Here is a 20,093-nt window from a genome sequence, read left to right as displayed (position 1 = left end):
AGGAAAAAATACAGAATTTGTCACTACATGATCTCATGCCACTTTGTGGACTTTTGGTAATACCAGATTAATCACAATGGAACACATCAGCAAAGCTGATTTTAGGTTGTTAAAGAGAAAGGCATTACATTGGAGAGAAAAGATAGCCTCTTCAAACAGTTGCCTGAAACTCGAAACTGGCCCCCTCACTGGAATCATTTTGATGTTGAGGAAGATTACTGCTTATGCTTTTTTCTACAGCTATTTCTTCTGTTTCTATGTTCTGGTTTGAAATAATAACCAGCTGGATTAAAAGGTCATCACTAAAGATCTCGTTTCATATTTCTGGCTTCTTCTCAAGCAGAAAAAGACATAAATCTCAGAGTAGAGAGACTGCTCTAAACATAGTTTCCATCCTAATTTCAACGCACAGAAATTCACATAAATGAAGATCTAAATACTCCTCTAGCATCCCAACAGGCATTGAAGTTTTCACATCATTTATTGGCAAATAAAATATCTTCTGGCTCAGGGTATGGAAAGCACTGAAACATTGTCCAAATATCCGTCCAGAACAGAAGTAGCTTCTTACACTTGGAGACGTTGCTGATCAGTGAAGGCTTTATTAGATTGCCTAAAAGGAGAGGAGTGTTTTCTGTCTCTTGATTTCTTGAGGAAAAGGGGACGCATGCTGCCTTTCAGATATGATAGAGCTGTACTCAAACTTTACTTTTAAAGCTGAGAACTCACCACAGCTGAACCACACAAATCTTGCAAGAGAATTCACTTTTGTAAATAAAATAGAATTCATATATCTGTTTGATGACTACAGATGAGCTCCAAATCAACAACCACGAAAGCACTTTGTACAATGAGCACATAAACTGTATCATTCTTACTGGATGCATGGAGAGACAGATAAAGCTTTAATGTTCTGAATTCAGGTTGAGAGAAAAGAATTAAGGACTTCACCTAGATGAGCTTTCATCTCCATCAGCTAAATTTACAGGGTGTTTTGGAGATCCTGGTCATTGCTCTCACAGCCCAAAAAGAACAATAAACATCTCCAAGTGATAACTGTTTTCTGAATATAATCAAAGGGTTGGCTGCATTTCAAGTGAGGGAGTGCATATGCCTTATCTTCATTGTTTGATCATGCTAAACTTTGGAAATGTTACCAAAAGGGGGAAGAAACCATCCTGAGCAGAGTTCATAACTATAAACTGTGTGTAAGACACGTTATCAGCTCCTGACCTGATAACAACCTGTCACACAATACTGCTGATTATTGTTTTTTATGCCTTCTTGATTCACCCAAAGGTGTTTGCCAGTCATCTGAGAGAAACAAACTAATATTTTGGTTTTAATTCAGTTGCTATAGGAAAAGAGCCATGATACTGACCTGTCTCAAGTTTAGACGTTTCACTTTGTCCTTGATGAAGGAAAGTTCCCAGACACACACAACTGAGCTTGTTCCAGATGTTATTATGGTAGTTGCTGAGGGACACACAGCGCAGAGGCACTTTCCCCAGTCTGACATGCACTCAAACGTAGTCATGTTCTGTACAAAAAAAAGCAGCTTTAAGTCCAATGCATTTGTTAATACCGATTAGCAGATTCAGTTTTCAGAACTGAGCCTTCATTTCTTCAAATCCAGGAAAGAAAAGCTCATCCTGACCAGCCTCTTGTGCTCACAGCACAACTGTGTAATATGTACATGCACTGGCTGTGGCTGCATGCAGCTGTGTCACCATCCCCGGGCCAAACAGGAAAGCTGGACAAAGCTCCTAAAAGTGTTTTAGGAGACCTGCATCCCAACCCCTCTTGTGCCACAGACCTCCTACATAACTTCGGGCAAGCTCATTCTGCCACCATAGAGTGACAGAATGCAAACATTCAACATAGATTAAAAGGAGAGCTCAGGCTGTGAAGGCTATTGCTAGCAGTTAGTGCCTGCAATCCTCCTCTTACTTGGAGTGAAAAGCCAAAAGCAAAGCACTAAATGCTGTGTTCATGGCTCTGCTAGCAGCACCCAAACCTAAATCACGGTCAGGTTTGTTGCACATTGCTACAATTATAGCACAAACATCCTTCATTAGCTCTCTCCCACACAACCGGGACAACACTGAGGTGCTAATGATTCTGGCAGAGCTGGATGGCACAGCTACAAAAAAACATACCACGAACAGAACAATCCTTTAACTACTTAGAAAGAGGACAAAAATTTCTTTTAAGCTCATGTCCGGAGCCACTATTGACCCAGAGAGTGCTCAAGCTGGACTCCCAACTACTTCTAAGGGTGACTGTGTTGTCACACTCACTATGCTCAGTGTCATTAGGCTTAGTGACAAAAGAAATAATTTATACCTACAACAGCACTATGAATTGCTAAGCACAGATTTTAACTGAAAACAATATAGAAAACTCCCAATAATTTTATACAGGGAGCAGAAAGTAAAATACATTTCACGGCTTTTTCATTTCCATTGATTCTGGGTATGTCTGTAAAAACAGAATGATGTGTCTTGCACAAATACCCAAGTCAGTATCTTGCTAAACAACATATTCTGCTATTCTGGTACCCAAGCTAACTCAGATGTCTTTGCATGCCGTAACATTGTGTCAAACACATCTGAAAATCAGTGTGTTCACAGTAGAGGAAGAAACTGGATCTGTCAAATGCCGTAACAAGCAGTGTAATGACATAGACCGTTGATTTTTAACAACAAAGAAGTAAGAATATTAACTTTCCAGAATAGAAGACATTACTCTTTTGAATGCATGCACTGGGCTAAGCTTGGGAGCCAGAGGGGAACTGACAGATGGTCCCATCGTAATTCCAGCAGAAAGTTCTGCACAATGAAATTTCTAATCAGTGGCCAGGAGACCTTATATTGTCCTTACAACCTATGAAATGGGGTTTCTCCTTCATTTCAATGGACAACACAGCCACTGGAAGGAAAACTTGAGGGAAAATGCCACATTTGAACAGTGTAGAGGGACTTGATACTGTGCTGGGATATCCAGCCTGAGATTCTTCAAGAAGCTTTACTGTGAGCAAGTCCTGTACATCATTCTCTGAAACCAGCTCCCCAAAAGCCTCTGAAATGGATGCCCAAACCAGCCAAAGATCACAACATACTATTAAATTGTAGAATACTTAGACCTTTTCTTATTTACCTTCTCAGACCCATAGTTGCCAAAGCAGCAGGTGAAGTCCTCAAATCCCCAGCAGAACGTTTTGCTCCAAAGAGGAGGAATCAAAACCTTGTTTTTTTCAACAGCCAGAATGCCTTTCTCAGTATGAACAATGTGCCCAATAGCTCCCTTGGGATAGTCTGACAAGACAGAGAAGGTATTTAATTCTGTTGTTTTTTAGAGGACTTACGTGAACTTTCCTCCTTGCACAGCTTGTGTGGCAAGTCCCACAGCTGGGCTCAGTGCTGTGGTCAGGCCCACAGACAGAAATCCACCCTGTAACCAAGAATCAAAACAGGGTAGTGGAAACACTCGAACAGGCCACATAAATTTCATGCAGAGGGAGTGACATTCTCCAAAGGAGGAGGTTGAACAGCAGTGTCATTGAGTTCCTCTTCATCTGCAGACTGCCTGATGCCATGCACTACAAAGGATTCCAGTCCTGTCACCAACAGCCTCTGTAGTATGGCTCAGGGAGCCCACTGTCCCCACAAAGATGTGTGATGTAAAGAAAACCACTGTGAGATAAAAAAGTAGACACACTGAAATTTTCCAGGCTTCATGTTAAGAAAAACAGCAGACTAAGAAAAAGATGAAGAAAAAGAAAAGGTTTGAAGATCGAGAAGTGGGGAAAGACAGTATTTGCTTTGCTGTTGAATATAAAAGAGAGAATATGAATGGAAAACAGTGAGCTTTATGTTTCAGTTTAATATATTCACAATGTGGAAGAGAGAAGAGATTCAGGTGTCCTGATAAAAGTCTGTTCTGAACTACAACAGACTTTTCACAATTTCTCCTGAGTATTTGAATGTTTTCAATGCCCACTCACAATACACGTACACACAAATAAGACTTGGCAGAAGGGATCTTGACTGTACCAACTCAAAGCTGTGTGACTATTTTTGTGTTCTTGAAAACCCAGGCTCACCCCATCCAAAAATTCTGTACTCATAGGTTCTGAAAATAGAGTACAGCCCCTGCAGTACCTTTCATTGTAACTGGTGAAAGCTTCAGATTTTGCAGGCTGCTCAAAAAAGGAGGAAGAATTCCGCTTAAGTGAAGGGACAGCATGGACTCTCTCCCTGATGAACTTCCTGGATGGATGTGGTTTTGTGAAGAGCTAGAACAACAGAATGGCATTGGAGAATTAATCTCTATTTCCTAGATCATGCAGGAGAGACATCTGTTTAAATAAATCCTTAATCATACACTCCAGGGGTTATCATATGTGAACCTCTTCATTCAAATAAAATCATACCCTTATTACTTTTTCACCAGAATACAACCCTTCCTCACAGAGATAGGAAGGTAGTCTTGGAAATTCAGGAGAGAGAAATGTATAGGTGAGACTTTGAGCTGCTTTTATTTCAGTATACCTATTCCCAGACTAGTGGTTACTCATGTGACTGTACTGAAGGAGCAGAATCCAAATCTGATACCACCACTGTAGAGCATATAACAGGAACAGGATGATGAGAAAGTAAAATTACACACGTGTGTGGGTGCCTACTGATGTAGTACACAACCTGGAGAAGTCTTTAGCCCATCTTTCAGAAGTTTTAAATCAGAAAATGTCTCTGATTTAAGTGTCTATTCTTTCTCTGCAGTTCATAGAATCATAGAATAGTTTTGGTTGGAAGAAACCTTCAAGATCACTGAGTCCAACCCTTGTCCTAGCCCCATCAACACCACTAAACCGTGTCCCTCAGCACAACACTTATCTGCCTCTGAAACACCTCCCAGGGATGGTGACTCAGCCATCTCCCTGGGCAGCCTGTTCCAATGCCTGACAATCCCTTCAGCAAATAAATTCTTTCTGATATCCAACCTGAACGTCCCCTGGCATAACTTAAGGCCACTTCCCCTTGTCCTATCACTCCCACTAGAGAGAACAGACCAACCCTTACCCCTCTACAGCCTCCTGTCAAGTAGTTGTAGAAAGCAATGAGGTCTCCCCTCAATCTCCTCTTCTCCAGGCTAAACAGCCCCAGATCCCTCAGCTGTTCCTCATGTGACACATGCTCCAAATGCTTTACCAGCTTGGTAGCCCATCTCTGTATCTCTCCAGCACCTCAATGTCCCTCTTGTAGTGAGGGTCCAAAACTGGACACAGCACTCGAAGTGAGGCCTCATCAAAGCTGAGTAGAAGGAAATGATCACCTCCCTGCTCCTGCTGACAGCAGTACTCCTGATCCAGATCAGGATGCCGTTGGCCTTGTTGGCCACCTGGGCACACTGCTGGCTCCAGTTCAGCTGACTGTCCACCAACACCCCCAGGTCCCTCTCTGCCCCCCCCATCCACTCTTGCCCAAGTCTGTAGCGCTGCTGGGGGTTGTGTAGGACCCAGCATTTGGCTTTATTGAAACTCATGTAATTGGCCTTGGCCCAGTGATCCAGCCTGTCTAGATCCCTCTGTAAAGCCTCCCTACCCTCAAGCAGATCGAGGCTTCCACCCAGCTTAGTGTCATCTGCAAACTTGCTAAGGGTGTACTCTATCCCCTGGTTCAAATCATTGATGAAAATGTCACACAGGACTGGGCCCAGCACTGAGCCCTGGGGGACATCACTTGTGACCGGCTGCCAACTGGATTTAACTCCATTGACCACAACTCTTTGGACTTGGCCATCCAACTAGTTTTTCACCCAGCAAAGCATATGCCCATCCAAGCCAAGTGTAGTCAATTTCTCCAGGAGAATGCTGTGGGCAACGGTGTCAAGTGCCTTGCTAAAGTCAAGGTAGACAGTATCCACATCCTTTCCTTCATGCAGCAAGTAGGTCATCCTGTCACAGAAGGAGATCAGGTTTGTTAAACAGGACATGCCCTTCATAAACTCATGCTGACTGGGCCTGATCATCTGGTTGTCCTGCATGTGCTGCATAATGGAACTCCGGATGATCTGCTCCATCAGCTTCCCTAGCAGTGAAGTCAAACTGTCAGTCCTGTAATTTCCCAGATCATCCCTCCATCCCTTCTTATTGATGGATGTTATATTCGCTGACTTGCAATCAGCTGGGACATCCCCAGTCAGCCAGAACTGCTGATAAACGATGGACAGTGTCTTGGTGAGCATCCTTGCCACTTCACTCAGCACTCTAGGATGAATCCCATCTGGTCCCATAGATTTGTGCATCTCGATGTTGAGCAGCAGGTCACCGACTATCTCCTCCTGGATTGTGGGAGGGTCATTTTGCTCCTGGCCCCTGTCTCTTGGCTTTGGGGGCTGGATTTCCTCAGTAAAAGTGCTTCTATTACTGCAGACTGAAGCAAAAAAATCATGAGGCACCTCAGCCTCATCCTCGTCTTTGGTTACCATACTTCCTCCTGTGTCTAGTAGAGAATGGAGGCTCTCCTTGGTCTTCCTCTTGTTGTTAATGTATTTATAGAAACTTGTCTTGCTGTTCTTTACCTCCAAAACTAGATTAATTTCTAGCTAATTTCTAGCTTCTAATTATCTCCCTGCATAACCTAACAGTATTCTTGTACTCGTTATGAGTGGCCTGACCCCTCTTCCAGAGGCCATAAACTCTCCTTTTTCCCTGATTTTCAGCCAACTCTCCCTATTCAGCCAGGCTGGTTGCTTCTGCCGCTGGCTCATCTTACAGCACATGGGGATAGCCTGCTCCGGCGCCTTAAGACTTCCTTCTTAAAAAGCGTCCAGCCTTCTTGGACTCCTCTGCCCTTCAAAACTGACTCCCAAAGGATTTTATCAAGCAACTGCCTAAACAAGTCAAAGTCCACCCTTTGGAGGTCCAAAGTGACAGTTTTGCTGTCCCCCCTCCTAACATCTCTAAGAATAGAGAACTTAATAATTTCATGGTCACTGTTCCCTAGACAGCCTCCAACTGCCACATCCTTCACAAGACTTTCTCTGTCCACAAACAGGAGGTCCAGCAGGGCACCTTCCCTGGTTGGTTCACTTACCAGCTGTGTGAGGAAGTTATCCTCCATACATTCCAGGAACCTCCCGGATTGTTCCCTCTCTGCTGTGTTGAAATACTACAAGATTAAAATAAACTATTCTCCCTCATGATAAAATAGTACCTGCTTTGGTATCTGTCCAAAGTTGCTGATAAAACCCAGGATGGTGCTCTTAATCAGAGGATCTTTAATGTTGTTGAGGTCCATCTTGTCTCCATAGAAGTAAGGGTGATAGGTGTTAACTGCCTCCACAGCAGCTGAGCCATGTTGCTTGTGGCCAAAGATCAGATCTATCCAGCGATGGAGGTGTGCACTCACATAGTCACTTTCTAGTGCCTGAAATGGAAAGAAAATTAATTAATTCAATAGGGTGTACCTATTACAAGCAATCACTTTCCAATCCCTGTTGGAGACTTAAATTATCTACAAGTGAATCTTCAAACTTTCAGTTCCCCAGTACCACCATTCTCAGCACATCCTCACAAAATGTGACCAAAGAGACAAAAAGTGAATTTGCACAGGAAAAGGAAGGACAGAGTACAGCATGCTTGACTTAACAGACACCAGGAACAATATTCTCAGAGACAACACAAGCAGGTTCCACACAGTAAAATGCAAGAACTTCAGAGATCTTGGCACATCCTCTAGGTTCCAGCACACACTAAATCCTGTGCTATCATGTCTTCACAAATACTGTTACTGACACAAGATGTTTTAAATGACCACAACATGTGCTAGCATGTGGTACCACCATTTTGCTCTGTAGACAAACCACAGGTGAATTTCTATTTCTTTAAATACGCCTTAATTATGAATCACACTGAGTAGCAGAGACCTTATGTGAGAAGATACAGAACAGCATTGATTAGAAGGGGGATGACTAGAAGAGGAGCTTTAAGCTGGGTCTAAAGGACACAGCAGGAGAGGCTGCATGCCATGAACCAGCAAAGAGAATGTAAAGCTTGTAGTGAAATGGCAAGGGATGCTGCAATCCAAGACAAGGAAGGGGTTTGCAATGGCAGATTTGGGGTGCAACAGGGCAGTCGTAGGACAGAATCTTTAAGATTGCCTAGGTTTGATCAACAAATGTTCTGCTACCCGTGCAGGGCTTAAACAGGGACAGCTGCAGCTCCAGTTTTCCTCATCCTGGAAAAACTCAGGATGTGAACTTTTTTCCCCCAAATAAGAAATGGTTAATTTTTATTAGATTTGCCACCCACAGTGACAGGTGTGTGGATTAATGGGACCAGAAGAAAAAGGCCACCCTAATGTGGGCTCCCTAGAAAGCTCGGTGTAATGTGCTTGGAATACCGAGACAGCAAGTTCATAAGCAGTGGACACACTTTTGAACTGAACCTTTGCCCACCTCCAAGTTAGCCAGTCTTACCCATGGGGCTTCAGTAAATGCTACTGCCCCTGCCATCACCTGCTTCACCGAAGTTTTGCGTGTTCCCATTGGGCCTCACCCAATGACTCAAGCAGAAGTGTTAAGCATTATTAAAAACACTTTCCTATCTCCAAATCATTTGACTGTGCAATACTCCCTGATGCTCAGTTAAAGGTCTCCCAAGCAGACCATCCCACCCGAAGCACAGCAGAAATACACAAGCTAATGGGATCCAGAACAATGGCTCATTTCACAGAGCAGACAGTTAACCCAGTGCAGCTGGTTTAAATGACCCTGCCCACAGCTGTAATGATCACAGGGCAGCTCAGAGAACAAGCACAGCAGACAATCTGTCCCCTGCAAACAACAGGAAAACACTTATGAACAGACTCAGAACTCATCCTCATTAATAAAAGCAGTTAGTCCATGAATTACAATCTGTAAATTTTGCCTGGCATCACTGCTAGAGCAAAACAAAGCCACCAGCAGAGCTGCAACTGCGCAGCCTTCTCGTTATTTCACTGAGCACTATGACAAGCCCAGTCAGGGAGGGAGACCTTGTGCTCTAAGGAGAAAGTAAATAATTTCTTCAGTAGACTAGATTCCTAACTTATTAAACATGAAACAGGGAGCTACGCAGTTTTATGTCAAGAACAATTCTTTGCTCTTACATTCTTTAAGCCAATAGTCAATCCTTAGAACAGTGTTGATCTGGATCTGAGTAAAACTCACTGGGAAGCCTCGTAAAAATGACCATGGTACCAGTAACAAATACATCCAGTCTTGCGGATCATTTCAGGAGACAGAAACCCTCATGTTTTAGAATTCAAGATCTCTAACTCTTCACTTCAGGGTTGGATGAACTTGCCAGGCAGGCTAATGAACTTTCTTTCCACAGTAAGATTTCTTGTACCCTCCTGTGTGACACATGGCACTATCTATGGTTGAAGGGAGAATACTGCACTGACTGCATGCAAAGTCTGATCCGGTCTTGCAAATTATTAAGAACACAAGTCTATATATGTGATCTTTCATTTGCTATACTGCTCCTATTTGAGATTTGAATTAATTTGTAAAAGTCGTGTGGCTTTCTCAGCCGTGCCAATGTTATCAAATAGCAGAGCTCAGCGGAAGCAGGTCTGTAAAACAGACCAGATGGTAGAGAGGACCCAGTATCCACATTATGTGCACTGTGGGGACTTCAGACTAGATCTGCTCTGTTCCCACAGGCTGAATGTTACCAGCATCTGGAGTGCACAACTGGAGTGCAGCTTTTGGTTTCCTTTCATCCAAAACAAATCTAGTTCACACTATGTAAGATCACTCTACAATGAGAGCAAAACTATGCTACTCAGGGATGACTGATAGATTAATTTCAAAACTGCACCCTTCCTCCAAAGTACAAGGCAAAAGCAGATGTTCCCCATTGTATCATTCAGAGTGCTCACCATTACACAAGTAGTAAGGAGCACAGTTCAGCACTTTGCACTCCATACAAGCCAAAGTATAAGAGACAGCATTTTTCTTTAAAAAAAAAAATCAGCCTAAAATTGCAGCAGCTTCCAGGCATCCATGGATTTCTGTCTGCAGCACCTTTGTTAGAGGAGGCCAGTGTTGTCTTTCCCATGTTTGGGAAACTGGAGAAGAGAGATTAAGCACCTTGGAAGTTCACAGAGACAGCATGAGATAGAGCAAAGAAAGGAATCAGAGGGCTCCCAAACTTCCACGCCTTTATTGGAGTTTCTAGGATCAAAACTTAACCACAGTGGGTAGCACCGAGTTGCTTCCCTGCAAGAGTAAGGACTGGGCGCTCCCTGGGCTCAAGTCTTCATTTTAGTAAGGACTGTACTTCGAGCAGCAAGCCTGAAGTGCAGACAACACATAACAGAATCTCCTTCCTATTGCAGATGTATCATCATGTGGTTGCAGGCACTGGAAAAGTCTCACATCTCTCTTCTACTACCTTTTAGTGTGACTAGAGCCTCTAAATCCGAGCCTCTAAATAAGTCTCTAGGCAGCTTCAGAGATGTCCAGCTCTAATAGCTATTATACAGGGTCTGAACAGCAGTCTGAACGTGGCTCTTAATCTCTCTGTATCTTGGTTCTTTGGCAAAAAAAAAATCTCTCCTTATCCACTCAACCTAAAACGCAACAAAAAGGAAGGGGACAGAGTCTGAATGAAAAATGGAAGCTAGGTTCTGGGGGAAATTCAGACATCAAATATAGCATTTTATTTCCAGATCAGAACAAAAAGCCCAACTAAGTTTTCTCATCTATTGAAATGTACCCCCCCACCCTCCTGCACAGTTCTAAATTTGGGAAAATTACATCCTTTTGTTTTACTAATAAAAAAGCTATAAACCATACAATAATAATTATAACAACTACATCATAAAAGAAAATATTTTTATTTCAGCTTGTAATCTAATATAAACATAGCAATGAAAAGATCATTTTGAAATGTTTTGATAACAAAGACAGAAAGCTGAAATGATTTATTGAGACATTTTCTTCTTACTACTGATACCCCCCTTATTTCAACCTGACTAGTTTTCTGGTGAAAAGCTCTTACATACATTTTTTTTCCCAGGCAAGTCTACTGACCGTGTGCTTGTCAGCCAGTAATACTGGGCTGTGATCTGAGTTACACAGGTAACTGCTACAGTTAGGGGAAGAGTAGTGAAAATGTTTACAAGAGCAGAGTATGACTCTGGTTTTGTTCAAAACAGGAACAAAGTTAAGACAGTCAGTAAGGAGATTGGAGACCAGACTTAAAGCAGCATTTGGAGAGGTCAACTGAGGAAAGGCTTATTTGGAAATATCAAAATAGAGAAGGTGGTTGTATCCACAGGTTTGGATACAATCACCTGCAAAGAGATGATAGAGAGTGAAAGCTGAAACCCCAATGGCAGGACCTGCATAGCATAGGAAAGGCCAGAAGAACCCACTGAGGCAGAAATTGAATGTACACACAACAAACCAGGGTGATGCAATGCCTTCAAAATAATGGGCTGTTTGTTTAGTGGTACCAATGCTAACACACTGCTTGTACACAGCAACAATCGGCACACACTCACAAATACAGATTGACTCCTTCTGCCAGAGGAAATTGGATAAGATAATGCAAGGGCACTGTAGCACAGCCCATTCCCTTTTAGTTCGAACAAAAAGAGAGACCTGCACCAAGACACTCTGCTGCAAAGTCTGCGTTCAGTCCAACAGCCTTCACATAGAATTGCTTTTGCACTCACTACCATGTAGCAGGTGACATCATACAGAAGTGAAGACTCCCTAACTATTAACTGGAGTAAGACTCAGGGCCTTAACACTATTTGCTTTCAGATTGCCAAGGCTGACTCCATTAAAGACAGGAAATCACATTAGGTTTGGCACTCTCCCCAAAATATAAAAAAAATTGTAGTCCTGGCATGACTCAGAGCTGGAGGTACATAGCTTGAACACGCAGCTTGTTAGCAATAATGTGGAATTGTATGCAGGTAAGTGCCATGTGCATACATTATGTTATGTGCACATACACTTGCCAGCTGAAATGGGTGAATACTACAGACCTAGATATAAACCCCACCTAGTCTGGAAAGTTCTCCTTGATTTAGTGTGAATCATTAGGCAGACAAGTAGACACACATAGCTCAGAATTCATTCAAAGGCAGAACGCATTTCTGGCCTGTGACTCTGGCCTTCACAGGTTCGTTTTCAGTGGGACTCAGTTCAGCATTTTGTCACAAAACTTGGTATTCACTGACCTGTCTGTGCAGGAGAATGAATTTATGGGGGTCCCCATTTGCCCAAGGAGGAAGCTGCACATCTCCCAGCACTGTTCCATCCTGCATGCAGCCTGCACAAATTACAAAGGGAGAATTGAAAACAAGAATCACACACAATGCAAGTAGGAACAGATTTTTAGTCAAAGGAATTTTTAAGTCAAAGATTTTCAAGTCAAAGGAAATTGAGGTGATTTCCACACATGCAGTTTCAGGTTCTACATCACATATAATGCCACAGAACACTACAGAACCAATTTTTCCTAGGATTTATAATCCAGCAATAAAGCACTGAGAAGATATTCAGATGTTATTAGAACTAGATGTTCTAGTAACTGTCACCAATACATTAAAATATTCGTGTCCTCTGCACCAACTCTTTTAGCACACACTGCCAACTCGTACAAGTCAAGCCTGCTGACACAACTTTCTTTTAATACATAATCCTGTGAGCCTAACTGTCAAGTATTCGTACTAAAGCAGCCACTGAAAGGGATTTTGTTCTCAAGTCCTTTGCAATCTGATTTCTTTCAGGTGAGCATATGTTCTTAAATCAGAGCACAGTGTTGCACGACTGGATGAATTCAAATCTAAGTTGAGGCTCCAAATTTCCTCACAATATAGAAGTGAACAAATTCAGGTTCTTGGCTTTGGCTACAGTAAAATATTCCATTTGTTTTCTCTCTATTGGCAAGATTCTGGTGTCTTTTTTTATGTTCCTCCACTTGATTCCATGCAGGTCAGTTTTGGATCTTGATTTCAGCCAGGCTCTGTTTCCTGGTCTCCTCTCAGGATGAAACTACTTCAATCCCCTCCTGTCTTTTGACAGTCTTATAATGTCTTTTTCCAATTCTACTCTTTTCTTAGCATGCCTCATTTCACTGAGATCTTAAATACAATTATAGCTAGACCTCAGTACCATGGGTTAAGCTGCCTTTGCCATCACTAATCTGGAATGATTCTTAAAATATTTTACCTCTGCCTTAATTATTAACCAACCTTTGTCCACTGCAAACAGCAGCTTTGCATAGCGAATTATTTGAATTTCTTGTAAAATGAAGTAAGTCAGGATTGCCGTGCCTATTTCTGAATACTGTTTTTTTTCTGGATTTTCTCTGACCCTCCATCACTAATGTAGAAAGGTCTAGAGAGAGTGTACTTTTCAGAAGGGATTGTGATGCTGCTTGAGGCCAGGGACAGTGTATCAGGTTCAGGTGACTTGTGCAGAACCTTTCAAGATGATAGTTAGGACGCTTGGCGACTTTAATCACCAGAGACACAAGATTAAAGAAACTACACCTTTCACCAACACCATCTAACAATTGATCCATTTCCAAAAGACAAATTACTATACTGTTAATAGTCACATAGATGTGATAATGCAGACCAAATTTTCAAAAGGAGCCAACTTATATCAAAATTCAACTTTATCTGACAAAATGTGTAATTCTTTTGCACAGTAACTAATATGAGCCACAATTCCTTCTGAGTTGGAAATTTGGTTCTTCTGATGTCATTCAGATATCAGAACCTTGTATTCTTGTAGCCTTATTTTAAGAAAGATTGATCCCTCATTGCTACTAACTTAATCAGTCTGCATAGCCCAGGGACCGATTCAACAAAAAGGATCTGGATCCTTTTTCCTTGGTGGTATGCTGGAGAATGGAAGGGGGCCACTGACGTCCCTTCTAGAACTTACCAAGTTCAAAGTGATTTGCATTGGTTAGGAACTCTGGCAAGTAGAAAAATTCAGGGATGAGTTCCCTGACATCACTCATGTTGTCCCTTGATGCCGATTCCCACGTGCTCTTGACACTGTGAAACATCCTGTCTGCAACATCAAAACTCCCACCCTGTGAAATGGAGACAGGCAAAAAGACTGCAGTGTGAATATTCTGTTAAATAAAAAGCATATGAAGAATCTTAGCCAATTCTGCAACAATCACCTTATCATATGTTTGATGTGGTGACCTCTCAAGATCTCTCCAAGCTCTATTTACTGTGAACTTATATTAGGGACTAAGCCCTGATTTGTAGACGTGTAGCTTGAGAACACCATAAAGCTTGGAGTCCTCACATAGCTTGCAATAAGAGGCAAGCAGAAATTATTGCAGGCAGCTTGAGAATATCAGCATACTCATTATTAATGCTTTATAGAGTCAGCTTTTCTTCTGAAACAGCTTATTATTTAATATATATTAATATAACATATATATTTTATATATATATATAAATTAATATAAAGCAACAGAACAAAATTGTTTCTCAATACTTGGTTTAGGTGCTGGCAGGAGTATAGCTGCCCAACTGCAGCATGCTCCCAGACTAATATAGATATGTCTCATTGAGGTTAATTAATTTGAATTATATGTCTTAAGACATAACATTGCATCCTACTGCCAGGGCTCAAGAGAGGTTGTCAGAGGTAGAGGTGTCTTTAAATAGTTTTGCAGCACAGTGAAAATCTATGAATGATTGCTGATCCTCAACTATTCAATCCTCAAAGCTGCTTCACTAGGCAAGAAAGAATAAACCAGCAGGGTGGCAGAATGAAGACACTAAAACCCAGAGGTGGTGCAAGAGTCAATCTTGTAATGAATATGAGATGCAGCCAGGTTCTGTCTATGGCTGACCGTGACTTCATAGCTTTTGGTTAGTTTTCTCTCTGCCGGTAGACAGTTGCATGTGCCAAGTGAGGAGGACGCTGTCTTCCTGTGCAGTAACAGGCATCTGAAGCTTTGACTCGCAATCTTTTGAGTATGAAAATAACATCTAAACATCCTCATGCTGTAAGAACAGGATTGCACACCCATGGGCCAGATGAACCCTGAACAGTAATTCCCACATTGGTTTCTGACTATAAGAACCGCTACCCTTTTGAACCTTCACAAGTTATGATGCAACTCCTCTGGATCTACCAACTGCTAAGCGTGGGAACTGCAAGTCAAGAAATAAATTTTTCCATGTATTTTTTTAGGAAGAAACTACCCTCATGGATAAGCTATCTAAATGCAGAAATCAGTAAATACTGCATTCTGAAGTCACATCTCCTTGCTTCCCCTTTGAGATAGACTCCCACCAAAAGCCAACACATATTCCAAATGGAAAGAGCCTGTCCCTGTTTCCCCTGAGGTGAATTCTGACCAGGCTTTTTGTCCATCTCCATCTCTAAATGACAGCATAGTTCTGCTTTACCTCCTTGTCCTTCCTTATAGCACTGACAAGGGACTGAGTGAAAAAGTGGTTAATCACATGAGTAAGCCAAGCTGGAGTTAATCTGATGCACAAGGTCATCTTGTTCTTGATCATTATTAGGCAGGGACCCTTGGAGTCAAATTCAAATTGAAATTAAAACAGAGTAGAAGAAGGACTATAAATAAATCAATAGCTAACAAGTATCTCATTGAAGCATATTAAAGAGCTTTGTATATTTAATCTACACATAGCGTGCTGTGTCTGGTGATGATTGATGCTTTTTCATCTTTTTTTGCAGCTTTTATGAGAGCTGATGGTAATCTCCTGAGAAACAATATGATTTGTAATAAAAAGATTACCTGTATTAAATAAAAATAATATATACATAGGAAATGCTGTTAGTGCGACAAATCTGGTTAAAGATATTACCACCACGAAAAAATGTGATTTTTTCCCTGGCTGTCTAATTCATTTTAGGGAAAAGTAATATCTTTAAAACTTAAGCTTGTATTATTTATAAAGGAAGCAATAACTGATTTTCCCATTTCCTATATTAATAAATTTATTTGCATATATTTATATCAGAATTAATGAGTTTTCTCTCTCTATGAATGCAAAAACTGCACTGAAAGGGAAAAAGAGAATCAAGAATTGCTTTATGCCTTCAGACTGCAAGTCGACATAAACTCTTATGGCTTTTCTATAGCCAGACACAGTAAGTGTCTGTCTTCTTTAAGTGGAGGCCTTATGCTGTCATCAGGAATACTGGAAAAATACGCTTTTTAAAACTACAATTCAGCAAGGTATATACAAACTAACTAGTCAAAGTGTCTCTAGAGAGAAGTTAGAACTTCCCACGTTTATAAAACTAAGCATCACTGATGCTTGGTGGAGCATTAAACTCACAGTATTTCTAAAAGATGCTTACAAAGGTGAAAAGACTCACCACATACCAAAAAGATCCTAAGAAGTAATTACCTGCAGACAGTGCTTAAACTACTGCTCAAAAGTCATTGACAAAATGAAGAGTAAGAACCCTATTCTCTATAAGCAATCCTGAACAACAAATGCCAGAAAAGATGATTAGCCTGCGAAGCTGAACCACAATAGTGAGATAAGAATAAAAGGGGATAAAAGCTGAGCTGAATTAAAAGAAGTCTCACTAATTATTGAGGGCACGGGGTCCTAGCATGTCTTTCCACTGAAGACAAAAACCACAGAAACCTTTGCTGCCTTTTTTTTTTTTTTTGGTGGTGCTGAGACCAATTTCTGAAAGGAATTCCAGGAGTTACTTGAAAAAGGTGAGGTGGAAGGTACCATCTAACATCTGTCTGATGACCTAGTTTTTCATCCATTTCAGTACAATATGCAGAGCACATACACACACTTTTCTCCACAGTCAGATCACAATACACTTAAATAAAATGTGAAATGATAAGGTTTTGTAAACTCCCATACAGTTCCCTTAGTAGAGGCAATGCTTCTTCCCTGCCTTCTTCTGTGGTCAAGTGTAAATCAGTTCTTTGACTTGAGAAATGGGAAATTATGCCAACAACAATTTTTCACAAGGAGTACACCTAAATTGTTGCTTGCTCAGAGTGCAAGCAACTTGTCGTGTGCATTCAGACTGGCATTTTGCAGTTATATGCATAGCTTGTCCGCTTTTTAGCATGCTGAGAAGCTTTCACAGCTCCCAACACAGCACACTTCTGAGGCCTTAAATCTGGGAGTACTTCTTTTGCAACTTGCTCTTAACTTGATCATACAGTTCTTGGATCTGCTGTTTGCCTGACTGCTTCTCAGTTCCCAAGCCAGTATAGCAGCAGTCCCCTGGGGTAAGCAACAGCAACGACCTCATCTGAACATGCAGCAACATAGGAACAAAACAATGAGAATGGAAGAAATTGAACAGTTTCAGTGGATCCACATCCAGACAAATTTTTAAGTGCTTCACATCTCAGCAGCTTTCAAAGATAACTATCCCCACAAAAGTGCTGATTACCTGCTAATCACACATAAACGCAGCTGCAAAGCAGCTACTCAGACTAGGAACTTGTTATGCATGAAAAGTGTGCAGTGAGATACAGCAGCCTTTGTTTACCACAAGAAATAGCCACTCCACAGTCATTCATGACTGCAGCTAACATATGGCTCACAGAGTGTGATGGTAACCATTGCCTCAGGTGGTTCACTAACCCATCAGCTACTGCTGGTAACAGCCAATATCATAGGGCTTATTACTTAATTAGCACAGCTCTTTATTTTATTATCTCATAAAAAAAAAAAGACCAGCACAACAGCAAAGCACTTGGAAAGCTACAGGAGGTGTGGCCAGGCTTGACATATGTACAGCAGTCTCTGAATGTGGAATATTCTGGTCTAGCTATCACCCTCACATTGCTCTGTAAGGATAGGCAGATTTCAGCAAGATACTCCTTAAAAAACCACACTTTTGAGGACCTGTCCTGGTAGACTGTGCTATATCACAACACATATTACAGAAATAAGAGTAGCAACTGTTTGCTACAGCCCAAGTATCTGTGTTTGTGTGTCACTGTCTGCTGAAGAGAGCAGTCAGGAACTTTGGTGCTTATGTATGTTTACCAGCTGCGAAAGGTAAGCACAATGTTCAGTTTCCATGAAATTAAATTCCATGGTGAGTGCTTTTAGCACCATAAAACAGTACCAAGTTCAGAACAAGATAAAACAATGAACTCCTTCTGGAGCATTAGATGTGGTCTCACCCCACTTCTTCAGGAAGCTGATTCCATGGTCCCTATCATTCCCCACCCATGAGAACCCGTTCGTCCTTATTATTCTGTTTAGTTCAAACCAGGACAGCCAGGAATGCTCTTTATGCCACCACATCCAGCTCCAAGTGCCTGCCTGCCGCTGCATTGCTGTATGGGCATTTGGGCTTGGAATACCTACCATGAAAGGCTCATCTGCCCCAAAGTCAGTCTGCTTATGTTCATAGAGGTAGTAAAACATTATCTAAGTGATTACATGTCTCAGCTCTCACAAAATGCATCACAGGACCAAAACTAAATAATCCTTCTCCCTCAGAAAGAAACAAGATCACCATTCATCAATCATGCTCCCATTAAGATGTTTTGCCTGAATTCAATATACATAGCACAGAACCTCCAGTGAGCCCAGAGTTCACATGGAGTGTAGAGAAAATGCCAAGAAAATTAATCCCCCTTCATTATACAGCCACTGCTGTGCTACATGGTTCATAATGAGGTGTGGGATGGAAGCTATCTTGCCCTCTTACCTGCAGAGAACAGAAGGTCTGGGTAAATGGCTCCATTCGGACCAGGTAAGATGCCACTATAATTGCTGATGAATAGTGAGTACAGTAATGGCACTGGGCTGACAGTTCTCCTGGAAATTGGACATAAACGAGATTCCAGTGCAAAATATCACTGTTTCAAGTCCATAGCATGCAGTTACAACAGCACAACTAAATAGGGAGCAGGACTTTAAAGCAGCTGTGTTCAAGGATCTGTGAGCAAAAGCGCACCTTGCATATTTGCATTGAATGTGCAGCTACTACCATCTCCGTATCTTCTTTTTTTTGCCTTCCACATTTCATTTTCTGAAGAATAAGGCCTTTAACTTTCCAGACCATCCCTTTCCCCATTACTAGCAAAAAAGGTCTTGATCTTCAGAGGTTAACAGCTTCAACATCCTTTTTCCTTTTCTTAAAGTAGCTGTTAGCCAAGATGCCTGCACATGCAGTTTAACTAACAAACAAAACTAATGTGTGCAGCTTAGCTAACAGCTCAGTCTTTTCTAGGGAACATTGCTTTTTGCTGTAGCATCTCTTCCTGCCCAAGGAAAAAGAACCCAATGCAACAGTACAAGGCACATAAGACAGTGACTGCAGGAGTCATTTCTCTCTGAATCTTCAACCAGTTTGGATCCAGAAGCAAGAGAATCTCCTTGGCGTGGTGCTTCCCTTAGCCACAGCTCGGGAAGGTTTTTGGGTGACCTTTTCAACGGGGTTCACAAGCACCTCCAAAGACCTAAGGGGACTCAAACCTCTGCTGTCTATTAGTCTCCTAAAACACTCACCCTCACTCTTCTCCACCTCATTGTAGCGCTGGATGAACTTGCGTTTCCTCTCCAAAGTCTGGGCTCCCATGGGCTTTGACAGGTCACGAAATGTACGAGGATTAGTAAGGTTTAGAGTCTGAAAAGCAAAACCAGCAAACACGTAGACTTTTAGATCCCTGAATCTTAGACATCATGACTAGCTCAGTGACACTGGATAGCAGCTAAGCTGTGTTAGAAACTTCACCTGTACAAGGCCACAGATTCAGCAGTAGAACACCCGTCTCCACAACTGAGATGGGATATTGAAAGAGAGTGGCAACAACTGCCATTGAAATAATAGGATGTACAAAAAAAGAATCTGGCAGCCTGCAAATTGCTCTCAAGGTTTTTTCTGTCTAAATCTCCTGTTCACGGGTTACAGAAGCCTATTCCTGTGTATCTGCTGAGCTGATACAGCCTGCCCGTAACTACGTATGTATTTAACAGATATTCAACCACCCTTCTGAGGCAGAATGTGATCCTCAGCACGGTGATTTGAAGATAAGGCTAATCTATAAAGAATCAGTATGG

The 20,093-nt window shown here is 41.7% G+C and overlaps 1 protein-coding gene across 1 annotated transcript in view; it reads right to left on the bottom strand.

Annotated features, from left to right (window-relative positions):
• The window catches only part of WDFY4 (WDFY family member 4), a 136,639-nt gene that overhangs the window by 9,922 nt on the left and 106,624 nt on the right, over window positions 1-20,093 (bottom strand). Inside the window, 9 exon segments of the mRNA XM_009871628.1 lie at window positions 1,382-1,540; window positions 3,160-3,344; window positions 4,164-4,270; window positions 4,272-4,297; window positions 7,221-7,433; window positions 12,249-12,340; window positions 13,966-14,119; window positions 18,739-18,848; window positions 19,542-19,659. Of these exon segments, the coding sequence (XP_009869930.1) occupies window positions 1,382-1,540; window positions 3,160-3,344; window positions 4,164-4,270; window positions 4,272-4,297; window positions 7,221-7,433; window positions 12,249-12,340; window positions 13,966-14,119; window positions 18,739-18,848; window positions 19,542-19,659 (1,164 nt within the window).

This window comes from Apaloderma vittatum, unplaced genomic scaffold (genome assembly GCF_000703405.1).
Source record: "Apaloderma vittatum isolate BGI_N311 unplaced genomic scaffold, ASM70340v1 scaffold1806, whole genome shotgun sequence".
NCBI lineage: Eukaryota > Metazoa > Chordata > Aves > Trogoniformes > Trogonidae > Apaloderma > Apaloderma vittatum.
The sequence above is the reverse complement of the archived record's forward strand: the minus strand, read 5'-3'. Positions and strand labels throughout refer to the sequence as shown.